At 46.1% G+C, this 15,553-nt stretch overlaps 1 protein-coding gene across 9 annotated transcripts in view; it reads left to right on the forward strand.

Annotated features, from left to right (window-relative positions):
• syne1b (spectrin repeat containing, nuclear envelope 1b) overlaps positions 1-15,553 on the forward strand; it is a 103,114-nt gene that overhangs the window by 40,566 nt on the left and 46,995 nt on the right. For all 9 annotated transcript variants that reach the window (XM_048974389.1, XM_048974385.1, XM_048974381.1 and 6 more), the window contains 25 exons: positions 841-953; positions 1,533-1,738; positions 2,380-2,535; positions 2,987-3,278; positions 3,615-3,787; positions 3,899-4,208; positions 4,295-4,459; positions 5,234-5,581; positions 6,257-6,393; positions 6,705-6,882; positions 7,143-7,325; positions 7,636-7,779; positions 8,577-8,732; positions 9,485-9,649; positions 9,949-10,121; positions 10,519-10,672; positions 10,994-11,137; positions 11,321-11,485; positions 11,618-11,935; positions 12,123-12,278; positions 12,437-12,607; positions 12,983-13,309; positions 13,801-13,953; positions 14,040-14,207; positions 15,279-15,455. In XM_048974389.1, the coding sequence (XP_048830346.1) occupies positions 841-953; positions 1,533-1,738; positions 2,380-2,535; positions 2,987-3,278; positions 3,615-3,787; positions 3,899-4,208; positions 4,295-4,459; positions 5,234-5,581; positions 6,257-6,393; positions 6,705-6,882; positions 7,143-7,325; positions 7,636-7,779; positions 8,577-8,732; positions 9,485-9,649; positions 9,949-10,121; positions 10,519-10,672; positions 10,994-11,137; positions 11,321-11,485; positions 11,618-11,935; positions 12,123-12,278; positions 12,437-12,607; positions 12,983-13,309; positions 13,801-13,953; positions 14,040-14,207; positions 15,279-15,455 (4,832 nt within the window). The remainder of the gene's footprint in view (positions 1-840; positions 954-1,532; positions 1,739-2,379; positions 2,536-2,986; positions 3,279-3,614; positions 3,788-3,898; positions 4,209-4,294; positions 4,460-5,233; positions 5,582-6,256; positions 6,394-6,704; positions 6,883-7,142; positions 7,326-7,635; positions 7,780-8,576; positions 8,733-9,484; positions 9,650-9,948; positions 10,122-10,518; positions 10,673-10,993; positions 11,138-11,320; positions 11,486-11,617; positions 11,936-12,122; positions 12,279-12,436; positions 12,608-12,982; positions 13,310-13,800; positions 13,954-14,039; positions 14,208-15,278; positions 15,456-15,553) is intronic.

Raw genomic sequence — 15,553 nt, forward strand, 5'->3', positions numbered from 1 at the left:
AGTGGCAGCCCAGGGGCGGCATGGTGGTGCAGTGGTTAGCACTGTCGCCTCACACCTCTGGGACCCGGGTTCGAGTCTCCGCCTGGGTCACATGTGTGCGGAGTTTGCATGTTCTCCCCATGTCGTCATGGGGTTTCCTCCGGGTACTCCGGTTTCCCCCCACGGTCCAAAAACATGCTGAGGCTAATTGGAGTTGCTAAATTGCCCATAGGTGTGCATGTGTGAGTGAATGGTGTGTGAGTGTGCCCTGCGATGGGCTGGCCCCCCATCCTGGGTTGCTTCCGGGATAGGCTCCGGACCCCCCGCAACCCAATAGGATAAGCGGTTTGGAAAATGGATGGATGGATGGATAGTGGCAGCCCTAGTTTGGGGTGGTACAATGCTTACAGATAGTCATGGATGCTCCCTTAATTCAGTAAAAACATTGCAAATTTTTTGGTTTCATAAAAAATATTATTACTTTATATATTTGTCTGCAAAAATATATATCACATTAGAAACAACTAGCAGTTTTATGTAAAGCATTCGCGAGGTTTAATTGGATAAAAATGTCCTGATGACAGACCGAAAAACAATTGGTTTAGAGTGATAACCAATCAGATTGTAGAGGAGGTGGGTCTAAGCCACTAGAGGAGGTAGGACCAAGACATCTGATTGGTTGGTCTCGCCTCCTCAAGTTGCCTGGACCCACCTCTTCTACAGTGTGACTGGTCATATTTCTTTCTGCCCTCAGAACATTGTTGTGTAAGTAAAACTCCCACAACTGTCCTTCTGAAGTGAATCTCCTGATCGATTAAGGTACAGCCACGTGCTGAACGACTGTTTCACTTCCCTGTCCAGACCTAGTTCAGGAATTCCACGAGTGGCTCTCCGACCTGGACTATGGTGTGAAGGAATGCTCAGATCAGTCTGGAGACTCCAGCACCATCGAGAACAAGTTCGAGAAGCTCAAGGTGCTTTTCAACACAATCGTTTTATGTTTTCCTTTGTATGCATGGGCATATAGCAGTTTTATGTAAAGCATTCGCGAGGTTTAATTGGATAAAAATGTCCTGATGACAGACCGAAAAACAATTGGTTTAGAGTGATAACCAATCAGATTGTAGAGGAGGTGGGTCTAAGCCACTAGAGGAGCTGCTTTCCCTCTCCCTCCCCTTATCTTCCCTGCTTCGCTCCTCTCGTCTCGTCTAGTCTCTCCTCCTCTCTCCTCATGTCATCCTGTTTCTCTTCTTCTCTCCTCCCCTGTCTCCCGGCCGGTCTACCCCCTACTGTGATGTTGTATATGTAAGGTCGGGCGATGGCCTGCTTTTCGCTGGTACTTGTGACTAGTGACATGGTATATTGCAACAGCAATAAAGGGTTTGAATCAAATCAAAAATATTTGTGTGTGATCTGAGAATAATTTGAGAGGACTATTTGGAATAACACACAGTTTAATGCGGTTGTATTGATGTTGGTTTCATAGAGAGTTCCAGAAAAATGGAAAAAGTGTCTACTTAAGTGGTGCTGTTGCTTCTGTCCATATCATGTAGGTGGCGCTTGAGCATGAGGAAGAGGGCAAGGCCCGTATGACGAGGGTGTGCGAGGAAGGCGAGAAGCTCCTGCTGCACCTCCCCAAGCCTAGTGTGGGGCAGGTGCAGCAGCACCTCTCCTCCAGCCAACGGGACTGGGACGGCTTCATGGAGCGGTGCCGGCAGAACCAGCAGCTGCTGGAGGAGGCTGCCGCTCAGCTGAGCGGGTGAGAGGCAGCGTTGTAGTTCTTAGTGTCACTCTTTCTTTTCTGTCCATCTTGAAGGTCATCAGAGTCTGCATTGACTTAAGGCTGTAAAAGGGGCAGATTGGCATAAGCTGTCTTAAGCTATAGCCAGGGGTCCCAGCCGGCAAAGGGGCCCAGACCCCCCTCCAGAAAAATGGAATGGGCTTATTAAATCTCTCCGATGGATTGTCTTTGTGACACCTCCATCTCCCACCCCCCTAACCCCACATGAACTTTAGCACATTATTGATGTTGCTTCGTTTTTAATTGTTTCAGTGATATGGCCCTTATTTTACACCGAGAAACTTATAGTTTTTGCCTGTTCTACTCATTGAATGCTGTTCCAAGAGCAATTAATGCCCTGAAAATACTTTTTTGATTTTTTCATTTAACTTAAGTGTTGGGATGGTAAAAAGCACACCCCATCACACGTGTGCAGTCATCTTAAGGCCGTGATTGCCATCTTTAAGGCATAACAGGATTTAATAGAGTGGCTTGTGTTGTATGAGAAATATAAGCAAAAACAATTCATTACGAATTCCTGGATCTCGGGAGGTTGAGAGATTTTGCTAAAGGGTACGCCAGGGCGACTGAATGTAAACATGTGGATGTGTGTCGTTCAGGTTCGAGACCCACATGAAGAAGCTACGGAGGTGGCTGGAGCAGATGGAGCAGGAGCTGAGCGCAGAGGTGCAGGGGGTGAGGCCGCAGAGCGTCACTGAGAGGACGGCGGAGCTGCAGCGCATGGAGCAGTTCCACAAAGGGCTGCTCAAGGAGAGGTATCCTCAAAATCTCCCCCTTGGTTTACAGAAGTGGCCTGGATTATCGCTACGGGATCTGAATCAACCGTGGATGTGAGTCACACCAGTATTGAAAGCCATATGCAAGAGCAACTTAAAACTAACTAAAAATAACTAAAACTGAAAACTATCTAACAGCAAGCTAAATAAAATGTCCAAGAAAAATATATGTCCAGTATCCGTGAGGAGGTTTGTCAGTGTCGGCAGTGTCATTGGTAAGGGTGTAAGTATAGCAGATGAACTGAAGTAGTGATGGGCAAATGAAGCTTCATGAACCATTTGCTATATTTTTTTGACCCCACTAGATGGTGCTCTTGGTTTGCAACGTACATGCAACTCAAATCCACGGTTGAGTCAGATCCTGTACTGACACGTCATGATCTGGTCATGGAAGAATAATCTTATGGGCAGTGTACGGTTACCCACGCAGGGACTCCTTCGAGCTCCTGTCACAGGAGTCCCATGCCCTGAGCGAGTCGGGCAGGGGTGACGGCGGCGAGATGCGTGTGGCTGCACAGCTGCAAGCAGCCTACCAGGCTCTGCTGAGGCGCGCTGGGGAGCGACTGCGCAGCTGTCAGCTGACCCTGCAGGAACACCAGGCCTTTGAGGAGACGCTGCAGAGTACCTGGACCTGGCTGAAAGGTGTACAGGGTCGCCTGGTTTCGCTGAACACCACCACCGGATGCAAGGAGACCCTGGAGAAGAGGCTGGGCCTTGTGCAGGTCAGCCGGTATTTCAGCTGCTGATACATCCAAAAAATATGTGGGCACCAGCCTGGCCAGTTTCTCAGGCTGAAAACAAGGCTTTTAATATTACCCATTCTGCTGCTAATGTTTGTTGCAGGAGATTGTGTGATCGTCTACTGTAATGGATGTAAGTTAACTAGGCAGTTCCTCTCATTAGTAGGGATGTCCGCATACATTTGGCTATATAATGTACCTGCAACCAGCAAACCCTAAAGTGCAGCATGCAATCCTTTTTTTTGCCATTTTAGGTTTTATCAATCATATGTTCCTAGCTGTCTTGACCAAACTAAGTTATCTTCCGGGCTTGTGCAGGATATCCTACTGATGAAAGGCGAGGGCGAGGTGAAGTTGAACATGGCCATTGGCAAGGGAGAGCAGGCCATGAAGAGCAGCGGAGAAGAAGGGAGGAAGAACATCCATTCCCAGCTGCAGGGCCTGAAGGATGCCTGGGCTACCACCCTCATGACTGCTATGAGCTGCCACAGGTTTGGTGTTCATTGCCACGGTTTTATTCAGAGGTGTACAATTTTACCCATAATGCATGGGACTCCCGAACAGATGTTGATCTTTCGGTCATCACTTGGCTCCACCCACAGCCGCCTGGAGTGGACTGTGGCCCAGTGGAGCGGCTTCCAGGAGGTCCAGAGCCAGCTGCTGCAGTGGATGGAGTCGGTGGAGCAGGACGTAGGCTCCCTCCTGCCCCTGCAGCCGGGGCCCAAGGAGAAGGCCTCACAGCTGGAGCGGTGCCGCACTACACTGGCCGAGGTGGAGAGCCAGGCGTCGGCGCTGGCGCGCCTGAAGGAGAAGGCCATCGAGCTGCACAAGAAGACCGGGGACCAGGTTTTCGGGGAGCAGTCGAGATCGGCGCTCAGCATGCAGTTTGCTGACATCACTGGCACTGTTAAGGTAACTATGCTCAGTGTCTCCCTCCCTTGCTATTGATCCCTGTGAATCCCTAAACGTGTCCCCCCCCCTCACCCCCCATCGTGAAGGGACGGGTGAAGGCAATGGAGGACCTCGTGGAGGAGCATGGGCGTTACCTGGAGGCGGTGCGGGAGTTCAATGATTGGCTGACCTCTGCCAAGGAGGAGCTCCAGCGCTGGTCCGACACCTCAGGGGACTCGGAGACACTGCAAAAGAAACTTGGAAAAGTGCAGGTCAGCTGATCCGGATTCTGGAATCTGGGCACAGTATGGAATTTCTTCAGCCTCTTTGGTGTAGAAAATATGATAGCTGACAATGGACAATTTTAATCGTTTTGTTTTGTATTCAGGATAATGTCATAAGGTAATTAAAAAATGACAGCTCAGTTTATACTACGCCTCACATTTCTGGAGTTTCTGGTTTTAATTTCTTCCCAGCTCTGTATGTGCGTAACTGGATTGATATTTAAGGATGGCTAATTAAAAGTAATGCTGACAGTTTTAAATTGAATTGGCATTTTCCTGCTGAACTGTATTCATCTGTCTGTATTCATAACAAGTGAATCAGAATCCTTATATTCGAAAGAACAAAAAATATGATGAATTTGTTTTGATGCAGGTGGTGACATGAGGTATAATAGTGAAGACCAAAATGAAGCTTCATGAACCATTTGCTGTATCTTCTGACCCCACTAGATGGTGCTCTCTGTTCATAAAAGGGCTCAAAGCATGTCCCAAAGCAAACCAAGAGCACCATCTAGTGGTTCATGGTTCGCGAAACTTCATTTGCCTATTACTACAGTATAGTATTAAACATACAATCAATACAGAAATACAAAAAGAATAAATGTAATGAAATAAAAACAGAAGTAGTCATCGAAACGTGTAGTAAATAAATAAATGTACAGATATATAAATTGCATCTGTTTTTCCATCTCTGCTTCTATTTAATGACTGGATCCATCTTTTAACAGCATGTCCGGTAACCATACAAAATTTGCCTGGCAGGAGCTAATTGACTCGCGGCCCCGGGGCAGGGAGCGTCTGACCCGCGCCGAGCAGCGTGGGGCGACTGCGCGGGAGCACACGGCACCAGCGGGCCGTGAGCTGATGGCCCGGGAAGAGCGCGCCCTGCTGGCCACCTGGGAGCAGTGGGACGGTGACGCTCTGCGGGCCCGCGCCTGCCTAGAGGGCGCCCTCGCGCAGGCTTCCAGGTCCGAGCAGGAGTTCAGCCGGCTGGCTGCGCAGCTGGAGCAGGATCTGTGCGAGATGAGCAGCCAGACCCAGGCCTGGAGGCAGAAGCTGAGTCAGGCTGAAAGGGAGGAGGAGGTAGTGCAAGGCTGGCAGATCGCTAAGGTAGATCTACGCTCTGTTTTTAGGTTCCCGGGACGATTATTATAAATGATCTTCTTACTCCTTTATACAATAATGGTTAATGAGTGGATAATTGAACATGTTGTAGGTCATATAACATGTATAATGCATGTATATAGGATGGACAGATTAATATTATTTGTACTATTAACCCACGCAACAAATGTAAGTTAATAATAAACTTACAATGGGATTATATTCCAAACATGAATATGACATAATAAATAAATAGGTAAATAAATAACTACTGTCACCAAATAAGTAAATTATTATTGTAACTAAATACCAGTAGCTACAAAGTAAGTAAATAAAGTACAATTGTATGATATGTTGTTAAATGCTGTAAGGAATATTTATGCTCGTGATCATAATAAATATTGAATATGGGCATTGCTATCACACCTTCATAAAGTCAAAATAATTGACTAACACCATCATAAAGTGTGGAGCATCTGTACCCAATTTTATTCAATAATATACAAGTGTTTTTTTTTATTGCCTAATATATGTTTAATTTAATATTATTTTGCTAATATAGTTTAATTTTATGTAACTGGACTTGACACATGGAGGAATGTATTTTTACAAATGTATCTCGGCCCTTTTTGTGAACTCTGGTGAGTTTATAATCTTTTAGGGTTTTTCGTTTTCCATTAGGACACCCTGGAGGGTTTGCAGGAGATGGAGCCCATGCTGGACAGCTTGAAGTTACGGTTAAATGATCTCTGTCGCTTCTCCAGAGACCTGGGCACTCAGCTAGAGAGAGTGTCTGCTCTAATTAAAGAGTACAACAGGTAACCAAAAACCACGGCTTCCCTTTGTCGGGTCAAGGCTCCGTTTTTGGCGAGGAAAGCAAGTAAAGTCAGTGATTTAATGTAGTGTTTCTCAGCCTGGTCCTCTGGGACCCTCAGACAGTCCACATTTTCGCTCCCTCCCAACTGCCCGCCTGTCAGTCCACATTTTTACTACTGGGAGGGAGCAAAAATGTGGACTGTGTGGAGGTCCCCAGGGACCGGGTTGAGAAACATTGATTTAATGGATACTGGTCTGAACTTGCATGTAATGCAATACCGTAAAGTAATTCTGTGGCTTTCCTTTTTCCCAGTCTGAGCCTCCAGGCTTCCCAAGAGTGCCAGAATAAGGAGAAGCTTCTGGAGCAGAGGTTCCGGTCCACTTTGAAAGACTTCCAGCAGTGGCTGGTCAATGCCAAGATCAACACTGCCAAGTGCTTCGACGTGCCCCAGAACATCCTCGAGGTCTCTACTGCCCTGCAGAAGATCCAGGTACTGTGATGTTAGCAGACTCCCAAAATGGCCCAGATCAGCATGTCCATAGTACTTTTCCGTATAAGGATGATAATGTGAGTTTTTTACACTCTTTCAACTACAGCATAAGTAGAACTTCAACATGCAGCATGGATGGCGTGTTAATATTGGGTTTTTATATTATTTACCACAGTCAAATAGATTCACATTCAGATTATTCCCATTCAGTTAGTGTCACTTGGTTCCTCGGCTTCTGTTGGCTTACCGTTCTCTTTCAGGAGTTCCTGAGCGAGAGGGAACAGGGCCAAGCGAAGCTCAGTGCGGTGGCCTTCAGTGGGGAGCAGCTCAGCAGCATCATAGCCAGAGATAGAGTGGAAACAGTCCGAGCCAAAGTGACCAGCGCCAGAAAGGACTGGAAGGCGCTGATGTCCAACTTGCATCAAAGGGAAACAACCCTGCAGGTACAGATGAACATGTGTAGGGATAATTTTGGGATTTTTATAAGGTGAGGAGCATAAGAGTGCCGGGACTACAGTTCATACAGAGGGACCAACCTTATCATTAGCCAATGATGTGTTTTTAATCAGTGAGTGACAGGGGAAGAAGCCCTCCAGGGGCCAATTAGCTTTCAGCTGGAGCCAGTGTTCCTGGGGACCCCTATTCAGTGTGTTTCTGCCGTGGTTAATAAACCTCCACCATCTCCCCTTCGTATCGTCATGCCATATGCTGAGCCAGCCGTGCGTACAGGATATCGCCGTGTCTGTGTTTCAGGACCTCCAGGCTCAGATGAAGGACTTTGAGGCCAGTGCGGAGCCCCTGCAGGAGTGGCTGAACGTGACGGAGGGAGCAGTGCAAGGCGGCAGCACGTGCCTGCAGGACCTGCCCTCTAAAAAGCAGGAGTTGCAGCGGCTTCAGGTATAACGCTGTAGTACCTGTGGACACTTAACCGAATTCTTCTTGTCAGAATGCTTGGCTTAATAGCACTTGTAGCAGAGTTGCTTCCTTGACAGTTGTGTGTTTGTTATGGATTACCTACTTCATGTGTATATCACTTTAGACAAAAGCTTTTGCCAAGTGAATAAATGTAAGTGCTGCCTTGAATAACCGTTTTATCTGTATACTGTAAGTTGACTAGGTGTAAATTAGCAGGAGACCATTTGAAACACTTCTTTACACAGCGTGTATTTGGAGTATGGAATAGTCTTTCTACTAATGTAGCGCAAGCTAAAACCCTGGGTTCCTTTAAATCGGGGTTAGATAAGATTTTAACAGCTCTGAGCTATTAAAGTAGTTCAGCTTGATGGGCTGAATAGCCTCCTCTCATTCGTAAATTTCTTATGTTCTTATGACTAACAAATTCATGTGGCACAGGGATGGGAAGATGGAATGGGGGTTATCTTTGGGCTTTGGGTTTAATAAACCAGGGTGAGAGGGGCAAACTGAAGAGATGCTCATTCTGACGTCAGCAAAAAGGGGAACGGAATGGAAAACAAGACAGATTTTGGGTTAACTGATGGCTGTAGGATCCCAGCGTCAAGCTCTGATCATCTAGTCTGGGCCTCGAGGAAAAGCAAAAGTTTTATATTATAAATGATTAGCTGACTCGGTTATCCTTTTTATCGGCATTCCCAGACCTGGATATCGTTGCTGTAAGTTTGCATTGATTCTTTATGGGATTAGTGACTAATATCTTGTATTTTTTTTTTTTGCAGGCTATCATTGAAGAATTGGCTTCTCGGGAGTTGCAGCTGAACAATCTGAAAGAGAAGGCTCACCTGCTGTGGGAGGGGCACGCGGCAGGGAAAGGTTTCATGCACCGAGTGTCCCAGCTATCCGCCCAGTATCTCACATTAAGCAACTTGACCAAGGTAACCATCACCAGTTTGAGTTGCTTCTAGTAAGAGCTGCTAACTTTCTCCGGAATCCACTTTTTCTAGGAGACAGGAATTAGTTAAGTATGGGTTAAACCATGTTCAGGTGTGCAGTTATATGAAAATAACCAATAACAACTTGTAACAAATGTGATCTAGCTGAAGTTGATTACAGTCACAGTTTATTTTTCATAAGAGTTTTTTTCCACTAGCATTTAATAATGTTCCAAAATGCTCTTAAAGATATAGTCCCTATAAGGCCAGAATGTCTGATCAGGCTACTGCTTACTGGAAGCGGAAAGTATGTTACCATCCCATGGAAACCATCAACAGACTCAACGGACACTTGTATTTTGAGAGAAAAATTATGCTAATAAGAATGACTGCTGATTTCAGAGTAAAATGTCACAGAGGTTTTTGTATGAACATGTTTAATAAAACATTAAAACACATTAATATAAAGCTCTTATTAAATTGCCAGAAGTACCAGTGCAGTTACATCGAAATAATCGGCACCCATGTGACGTCTCTGGGCGAATAAGAAAACAGTATTTACCAGAGCTGTTACATAATCTTTATTTGTGATTCTTTGTTAGTAATAAGGCATTTTTTAATATGTTTCCATGTGAGTTCATGAAATTCAATTGTTTATTATGTTATATTTTTATAACTGAAAATTGCGTGACGGATTCTTAGCAGTCGAGGTGACATGGACCTAACAGGATGGGTGCGTCACTCTTGCCTGACAGGAGAAGGTTTCCCGCATGGACAGGTTCGTGTTGGAGCACCAGCTGTTCTCCCAGGGCCTTAAGGAGCTGCAGAACTGGGTGGCAGACACCGACCACCTGCTCCGCAGCTACTGCACCCCGACTGCGGACAAGAGTGTGCTGGATAGTAGGAGGGCCAAGCTGGAGGTAGGAACAGCACCTCGATCAGCACTGTGCAGATAAACATACCCCGTACACATCTGACAATAGAATTTAATGCAACACAATATAAGACAGAAGGTATCATACCTAAAATGACAACAAGAGTTTGCTGGTCAAGTGTGAACAGTATTTAACCCAAACTGAATACCCAACTATATAAAGGTTGTTAGATTTTTACTTGTTAATCAATTGCTTAATTAAGTGATTTATTAGCGATATCATTGCAACTCATTGGCTATGCTAATGCGCCACGTCATGCCTGACGCTCTGCGTTCCTGTTTCAGGCCTTGCTCATGGCTTGGCAGGAGAAGGAGATTCAGCTGAAGATGCTGATAGGCCGGGGAGAGTCAGTGCAGAAGAACACCTCCCCCGCGGGAATCCCCATGCTCTGCAAGCAAATCCAGGACCTCAAGGACTCCTGGGACTCCCTGCTCTCGGCCTCCATCCAGTGCAAGAGGTTGGTGTGCAATGGAGGACCGGCCTGGTTAACACTCAATAGTAAACCCTCAACTCTCCCTCCACCTCTGAGTTTCAGCAATTAGCCAGCAATTTAATTGTTTAGCAATTAAACATAACTTAATGAATGGCTGTTCATTATAGTAAAGTTCAGTTTGTGATATTGCTGCTAATTAACTTAAACTAAATTAACATAACTTAAACCCTTGGAATTGCTATGTTTCAAAGCTTTCTATGTGAAAATTAATATTAAATATAGAATACTCCAACTCTTCTTGGTGTTCCTTTGGCAGACCATAATAAGTTGTAGGTATTAAGACTGTAGAAAATTGTAACTAAATCTAGTGCACAGTGTGGTCTCAGAGCAGTCACGCGCTGGTCGTGATGTGCCAATACAGTCAGCTAGAGGGCGCCCTCTCCCAGTGGACCAGCTACCAGGAGGATGTGCGTCAGTTTGTGGTCTGGATGGAGCGAGTGGAGGAGAGCCTGCGGACCTCAGACAAGCAACACTGCGAGATGCGGGACAAAACTGCCAACCTGGGGAAAGCCAAGGTGTACTTCATGTTACATTGATTAAACGATATATCCATCCATCCATCTATCCATCCATCCATTCATCCATCCATTCATCCATCCATCCATCCATCCATTCATCCATCTATCCATCCATCCATCCATAACTGCTTACCCAATGCTGGATTTCTTTGCAATCATAACCATATTTTTCATATTTTTCTCTAGTAATTTAGATACCTTATACACCTCTGGATGTGCGTTCTCCGTTAGTATTAAGTATTTCCATTCTGACACGTGAGAGCATTTTACTAGAAGTGAGTACAGGAAGAATCAATGGTGTCTCTGTGGCCACTGCAGCTAGTTTACGAGGAAGTGATGAGTCACGGGAGCCTCCTGGAGACCATCGGTAAAAAGGGCTCCGGCATGGCGGAGCACCTCGTCACCAGGCTGGAGGTGCAGGAGCTGCAGGATCATTACGCTGCAGTCATGGAGAAATCCAAGGTATTAGTGATGCTGCTTTACAGAGAAGGAGCACAAATAAAACAGTCGGTACATCAACGTGCTGGTTTTACTTCTGTTTGTGTTTGGATTACGTTTCCATTTTTAGGTTTGGTTTGGAGTTTGTGCTCTAATGATACCCTAATGTATGTTTCTGCATTCGATTTTTCCTTTCTTTGATCCAAGACTGCAGTGACAAAGGCAGAGGAACTGGTTCTGGCCCACCAGGAATACCAGCGGAGCCTGCAGGTCTTTGTAGAGTGGCTGGAACAGCAGCAGGAGACTCTAGGTAGCTGTTCCCAGCTTGAGGGGGACGTGGAGAGCCTGGAGAGCACTTTGCAGAAGCTGCAGGTCAGAACTTGAATTTTGTTCCTTGGTTAATAAACATGAGTAATAGAGAACACCATTTGTGTTACGCTTCGTGATTCTGTATCTAGTGAACATTGAAGTCTGAAGTCAGCTGTTTTGGTTCATATTTACAAGGAGCTACAGGTGCAGTGCACAGAAGGTCAGGCCTTGCTGAACAGAGTTTCGGAGAGCCGAGAGCAGGTAATCCCCTGGGGGGCTCCCCAGACCGAAGACCGCGTTCTGGAGACCCAACAGCAGGAGTGGAAGGCGTACCAGGGCCGGCTCACGGAGTCCAGGGCTGAGCTCAACAGCGCCCTCGCCAAGCTCAGGCAGATAGAACAGAAGTTCCAGCACTTGGACAAGTGGCTGAAAGCCATGGAGGGCAAAGGTCAACTGCGCGGCGGCCGGCGGTCTGACAGGGAGACCAAGGAGGCCCAAATGCAGATTCTCAAGGTCAGAGCAAAAGAGGATCGCATGAAGCATGATGTCATTTCCTTAGTATGCTTTCTGTATTACCTGCTGCTTGACCTGAACTTTGAATCATCTTAGCTCTGATGAAGGTTAATATTCATATGCTGTTGATGTAAGTCTACAATACATTTCTACACAATGTGTACATGCTGTGTGTTGTGTTATGTAGGGCTGGCAGGAGGAGGCTCTGGTATATCAGGAGGAGGTGGAGGGACTTAGCATCCTGGCCCAACAAGTTCTGGAGGAGACGCATGTCAGTAGTCGCGTCAGCACCCGAGCCGCTCAGCTCACCTCTCGCTACCACGCCCTGGTGCTCCACCTGGCTGTAAGTAAACGTCTAAAGCCCGTTCAAGATGTATACTTTCTTCTCGCTCTTATTATGACGTCCCACACTGGCAGATGAATCAGCCACGGTCTGTTTCTGATTTCTCATGTGGCCGATCTGTATCTGTCGGGACTGAAAGGTGTCCCTGTGCGGTGCAGGACACCATCAAGCAGCTGCAGGAGGAGGTGTGCAGTATTGAGGAGGCCAGTAACGTCCTGAGGACCTTCTCTGACTGGCTCAGTACGGCACAGGAGAACTTCGCAAGCGTGACTGTCAGCATTGCAGTGGTGGACCGTGTTGCCATGGAGAGAAAGATGAAAAAACTGGAGGTATATCGGTTGGACACTTATCGTTGTTGTTGTTAAAGTTGTTTAGACTTATTTCTTGTCCATATTATGATGAAACTGGCTTCCCATGGCTCACAAGGGAATTCAGGAAGAATGTCTTTGTTTGATTGTAATATTATGTAGTGTAATGCAGAACTATTAGTATGTTTGATTCTTGCTCTAAGAGGGTCTGCTGTCTCATTTTGTTGTGCACAAGAACAATGACGACAGTAAAGTACAACAATAAAGTACAACAATAAAGAACAACAATAAAGTACAACAATAAAGTACAACAATAAAGTACAACAATAAAGAACAACAATAAAGTACAACAATAAAGAACAACAAAGTTGACTTTGAATATCATGTATAAAACAGGCCCTTCAGAGTGACATGGAGCTGGGACACACCTACCTGAAGGCCACACGTGAGAAGACAGGGAGGGCCATGGAGTTCCTGGAGGAGGAGGAGGCAGAACGGCTGCGGTCGCACGTGGACGCCCAGTTGTCCAGGCTGGAGAGCCTGACAGGGATGCTGCGGGCGGAACACGGGGCGCTGGAGAAGAGCCTTCAGCTGTCTAAGGAGTTCCTGGATAAGTACAAGGGCCAGGCCCAGTGGCTGGAAGAGACGAAGGCGCTGCTGCACTCGCCAGTGGAGCCCAAGATCGAGCTCTATGAGAAGAAGGCTCAACTTGCCAAATATAAGGTGCTGCTTTGCTGATAGTAATGCTGCTGTGTTTTTCTGCTGAATCCTGCGCTAACAATGTCAAAAATAACTGTAACACTGTGTGCTAGTTCCTCGGTCCTTAGTGGGTTTATGCAACGTTCCATCTTTCAAAGGGAACTGTGTCCAATTCTGATAAAGGCTCATGATTCCCAAATAACACTCTACAGAGTATGAGAAGTCCTCGATCATGGCTAATAGCATCTTTTCTGGGAGCTGGGAGGGAGCAAAAATGTGGACGGGGCTTGGAAACACTGAGCAATAAGAACAGCGCAAATATCTGTAATTAGTGTTATCTCAGTGGAAAGGCTGAATAGATTAGTCACATGATCAGGCAGTTTAGGATGTTTATCTGTGCATTAATGTGATGGCCTAAGAGGTTCCCTCAATTCACAAATGTGAGTTTGGGCTTGATGATGAGCTACCAGAAATAGGGACGGATTATAGGATTTTCTCACATTGTCCTCCAACAGACCATCCAGCAGACCGTGGAGTCTCATGAATCAGCAGTCAGGTGTGTAATTGAAAAGGGTGAAGCTCTTCTCGATAGTGTCCAAGACCCGGCCATTAGTGAGAAGATGGAGAAGCTGCAGATAGACTACCACAACCTATGCAATTCAGCCCAGGTAAGAGCTTGGTATGGAGGCCAAGTGTTTTTGGGGCAAATGAAGGTAGGAGGTGGAGACTGCATCAAGACAGTGGTGTATTTCAGGCCCAGGTGGAGAGTCTGGCTGGACGCGTGAAGGAACATGAAGCCTATAACAGCCAGCTGCAGGAGGTGGAGAAGTGGCTGCTGCAGATGTCCAGCAGGCTGGTGAACTCTGACTCCATGCATTGCGGTAGCTTAGAGGAAGCAACTCAGCAGCTGGCCAGACACAAGGTGACCTCCGAAGGAAAAGGCCGATTACTCTTATGCACCTTTGATCAGTGTTCAGAGTGATCAGAGTAATACTCAGCTCAAGTCCCACCTCTCCTCTCACTGCCGCGTGTCCTTTTCTGATCATTCACTGTCATCTTGTCCGTCCTGTTACTGCGGTTTGAGTTAGTCTGCTGTCTTTGTCATATTATTTGTGGTTATAATTTCTCTCAAGGGGTGGATTTTGCAGTTGGGGGAGGGTTGTGAGGGGGCACAGCGTCCCCCAGTCACCTGAGGCGGAATTTCAGTTAATTGGCAAGAACAGTGTTGCATATGTTCTGTTTTGGCACTTTGCACCTTTGCATAAGCGGTTTGGTGGTACTCTATAGGCAGACAAAGTAATAGGTTATGCATGCATCAGATACGTGTGTTAACACATAGGGTAAGTAAGGTGCCCCCCTTCACCCCCCCCCCCATGCGAACACCAGGCGTATGTTTATCTCTTCTTTCTTTATTTGTAATCATTACTTTTTCTGTATTTCCTCTGTGAAGCGTGCTATATGAATTAAAGTTGTTGTTGTTATTATTGTAATTACATTGTAATTACATTACATTATTGTAATTACATTACACTGCCAGCAGTATACATTATTTTGCGTTGTTTAGAATGCTTCTTCACTCTGATATCTTGCATGATTGTTAGTGTAAGATATGCAATTTCTGTAATTTTATCCTTCAATCTTTTCAGAATTCTTCGAGTTGTAATCAGTGAATTAAGATTAAAATACTAATCATCATAATACAACAACTAATTAAATGCCCTTTAAAGCAGGACTGCTCAGTTCTGGTCCTGGAGGGCCGGTCTGTGACACACTTTGCAGATTTCCCTGCTCAAACACACCTAAGTCTGACAATCAGCTGGTGCGGTGTGTCTGAGCAGGTAAATTTGCAAACTGTGTTGCAAAAAGACCCTCCAGGACTGGAATAGGGCAGCCCTGCTTAATGGAATCCATGCATGGCAATAAGTAAAGTTAATTCTATATACTACATTTTGAAGTTTCTCAGATGGGCTTCTCCAAATCCACATCTTTACAGGCAATAATGGAGGAGATCACAGGCTTTGAGGAGCGCTTAGAGAGTCTGAAGGACAGGGGCGAAGACCTGGTTGCCAGCTGCGTGGAGCATCTTCAGTCCAAGGTCCAACAGCAGGTCCAGGCACACCAGCAGGGAACCCGAGACAGTTATGCTGCCATCTGCAGCACGTCTCAACGTGTGAGTGTCACCCTGTCAGGATGGGCTATGCAGCGCTTCTCCCAATAACCGGCTGAATCTGAAAAGGTTCACACGCTACTTTGAGCAGTTCTGCTAAT

The sequence above is a fragment of the Brienomyrus brachyistius genome, chromosome 14, assembly GCF_023856365.1.
Source record: "Brienomyrus brachyistius isolate T26 chromosome 14, BBRACH_0.4, whole genome shotgun sequence".
NCBI classification, from domain to species: Eukaryota; Metazoa; Chordata; class Actinopteri; order Osteoglossiformes; family Mormyridae; genus Brienomyrus; species Brienomyrus brachyistius.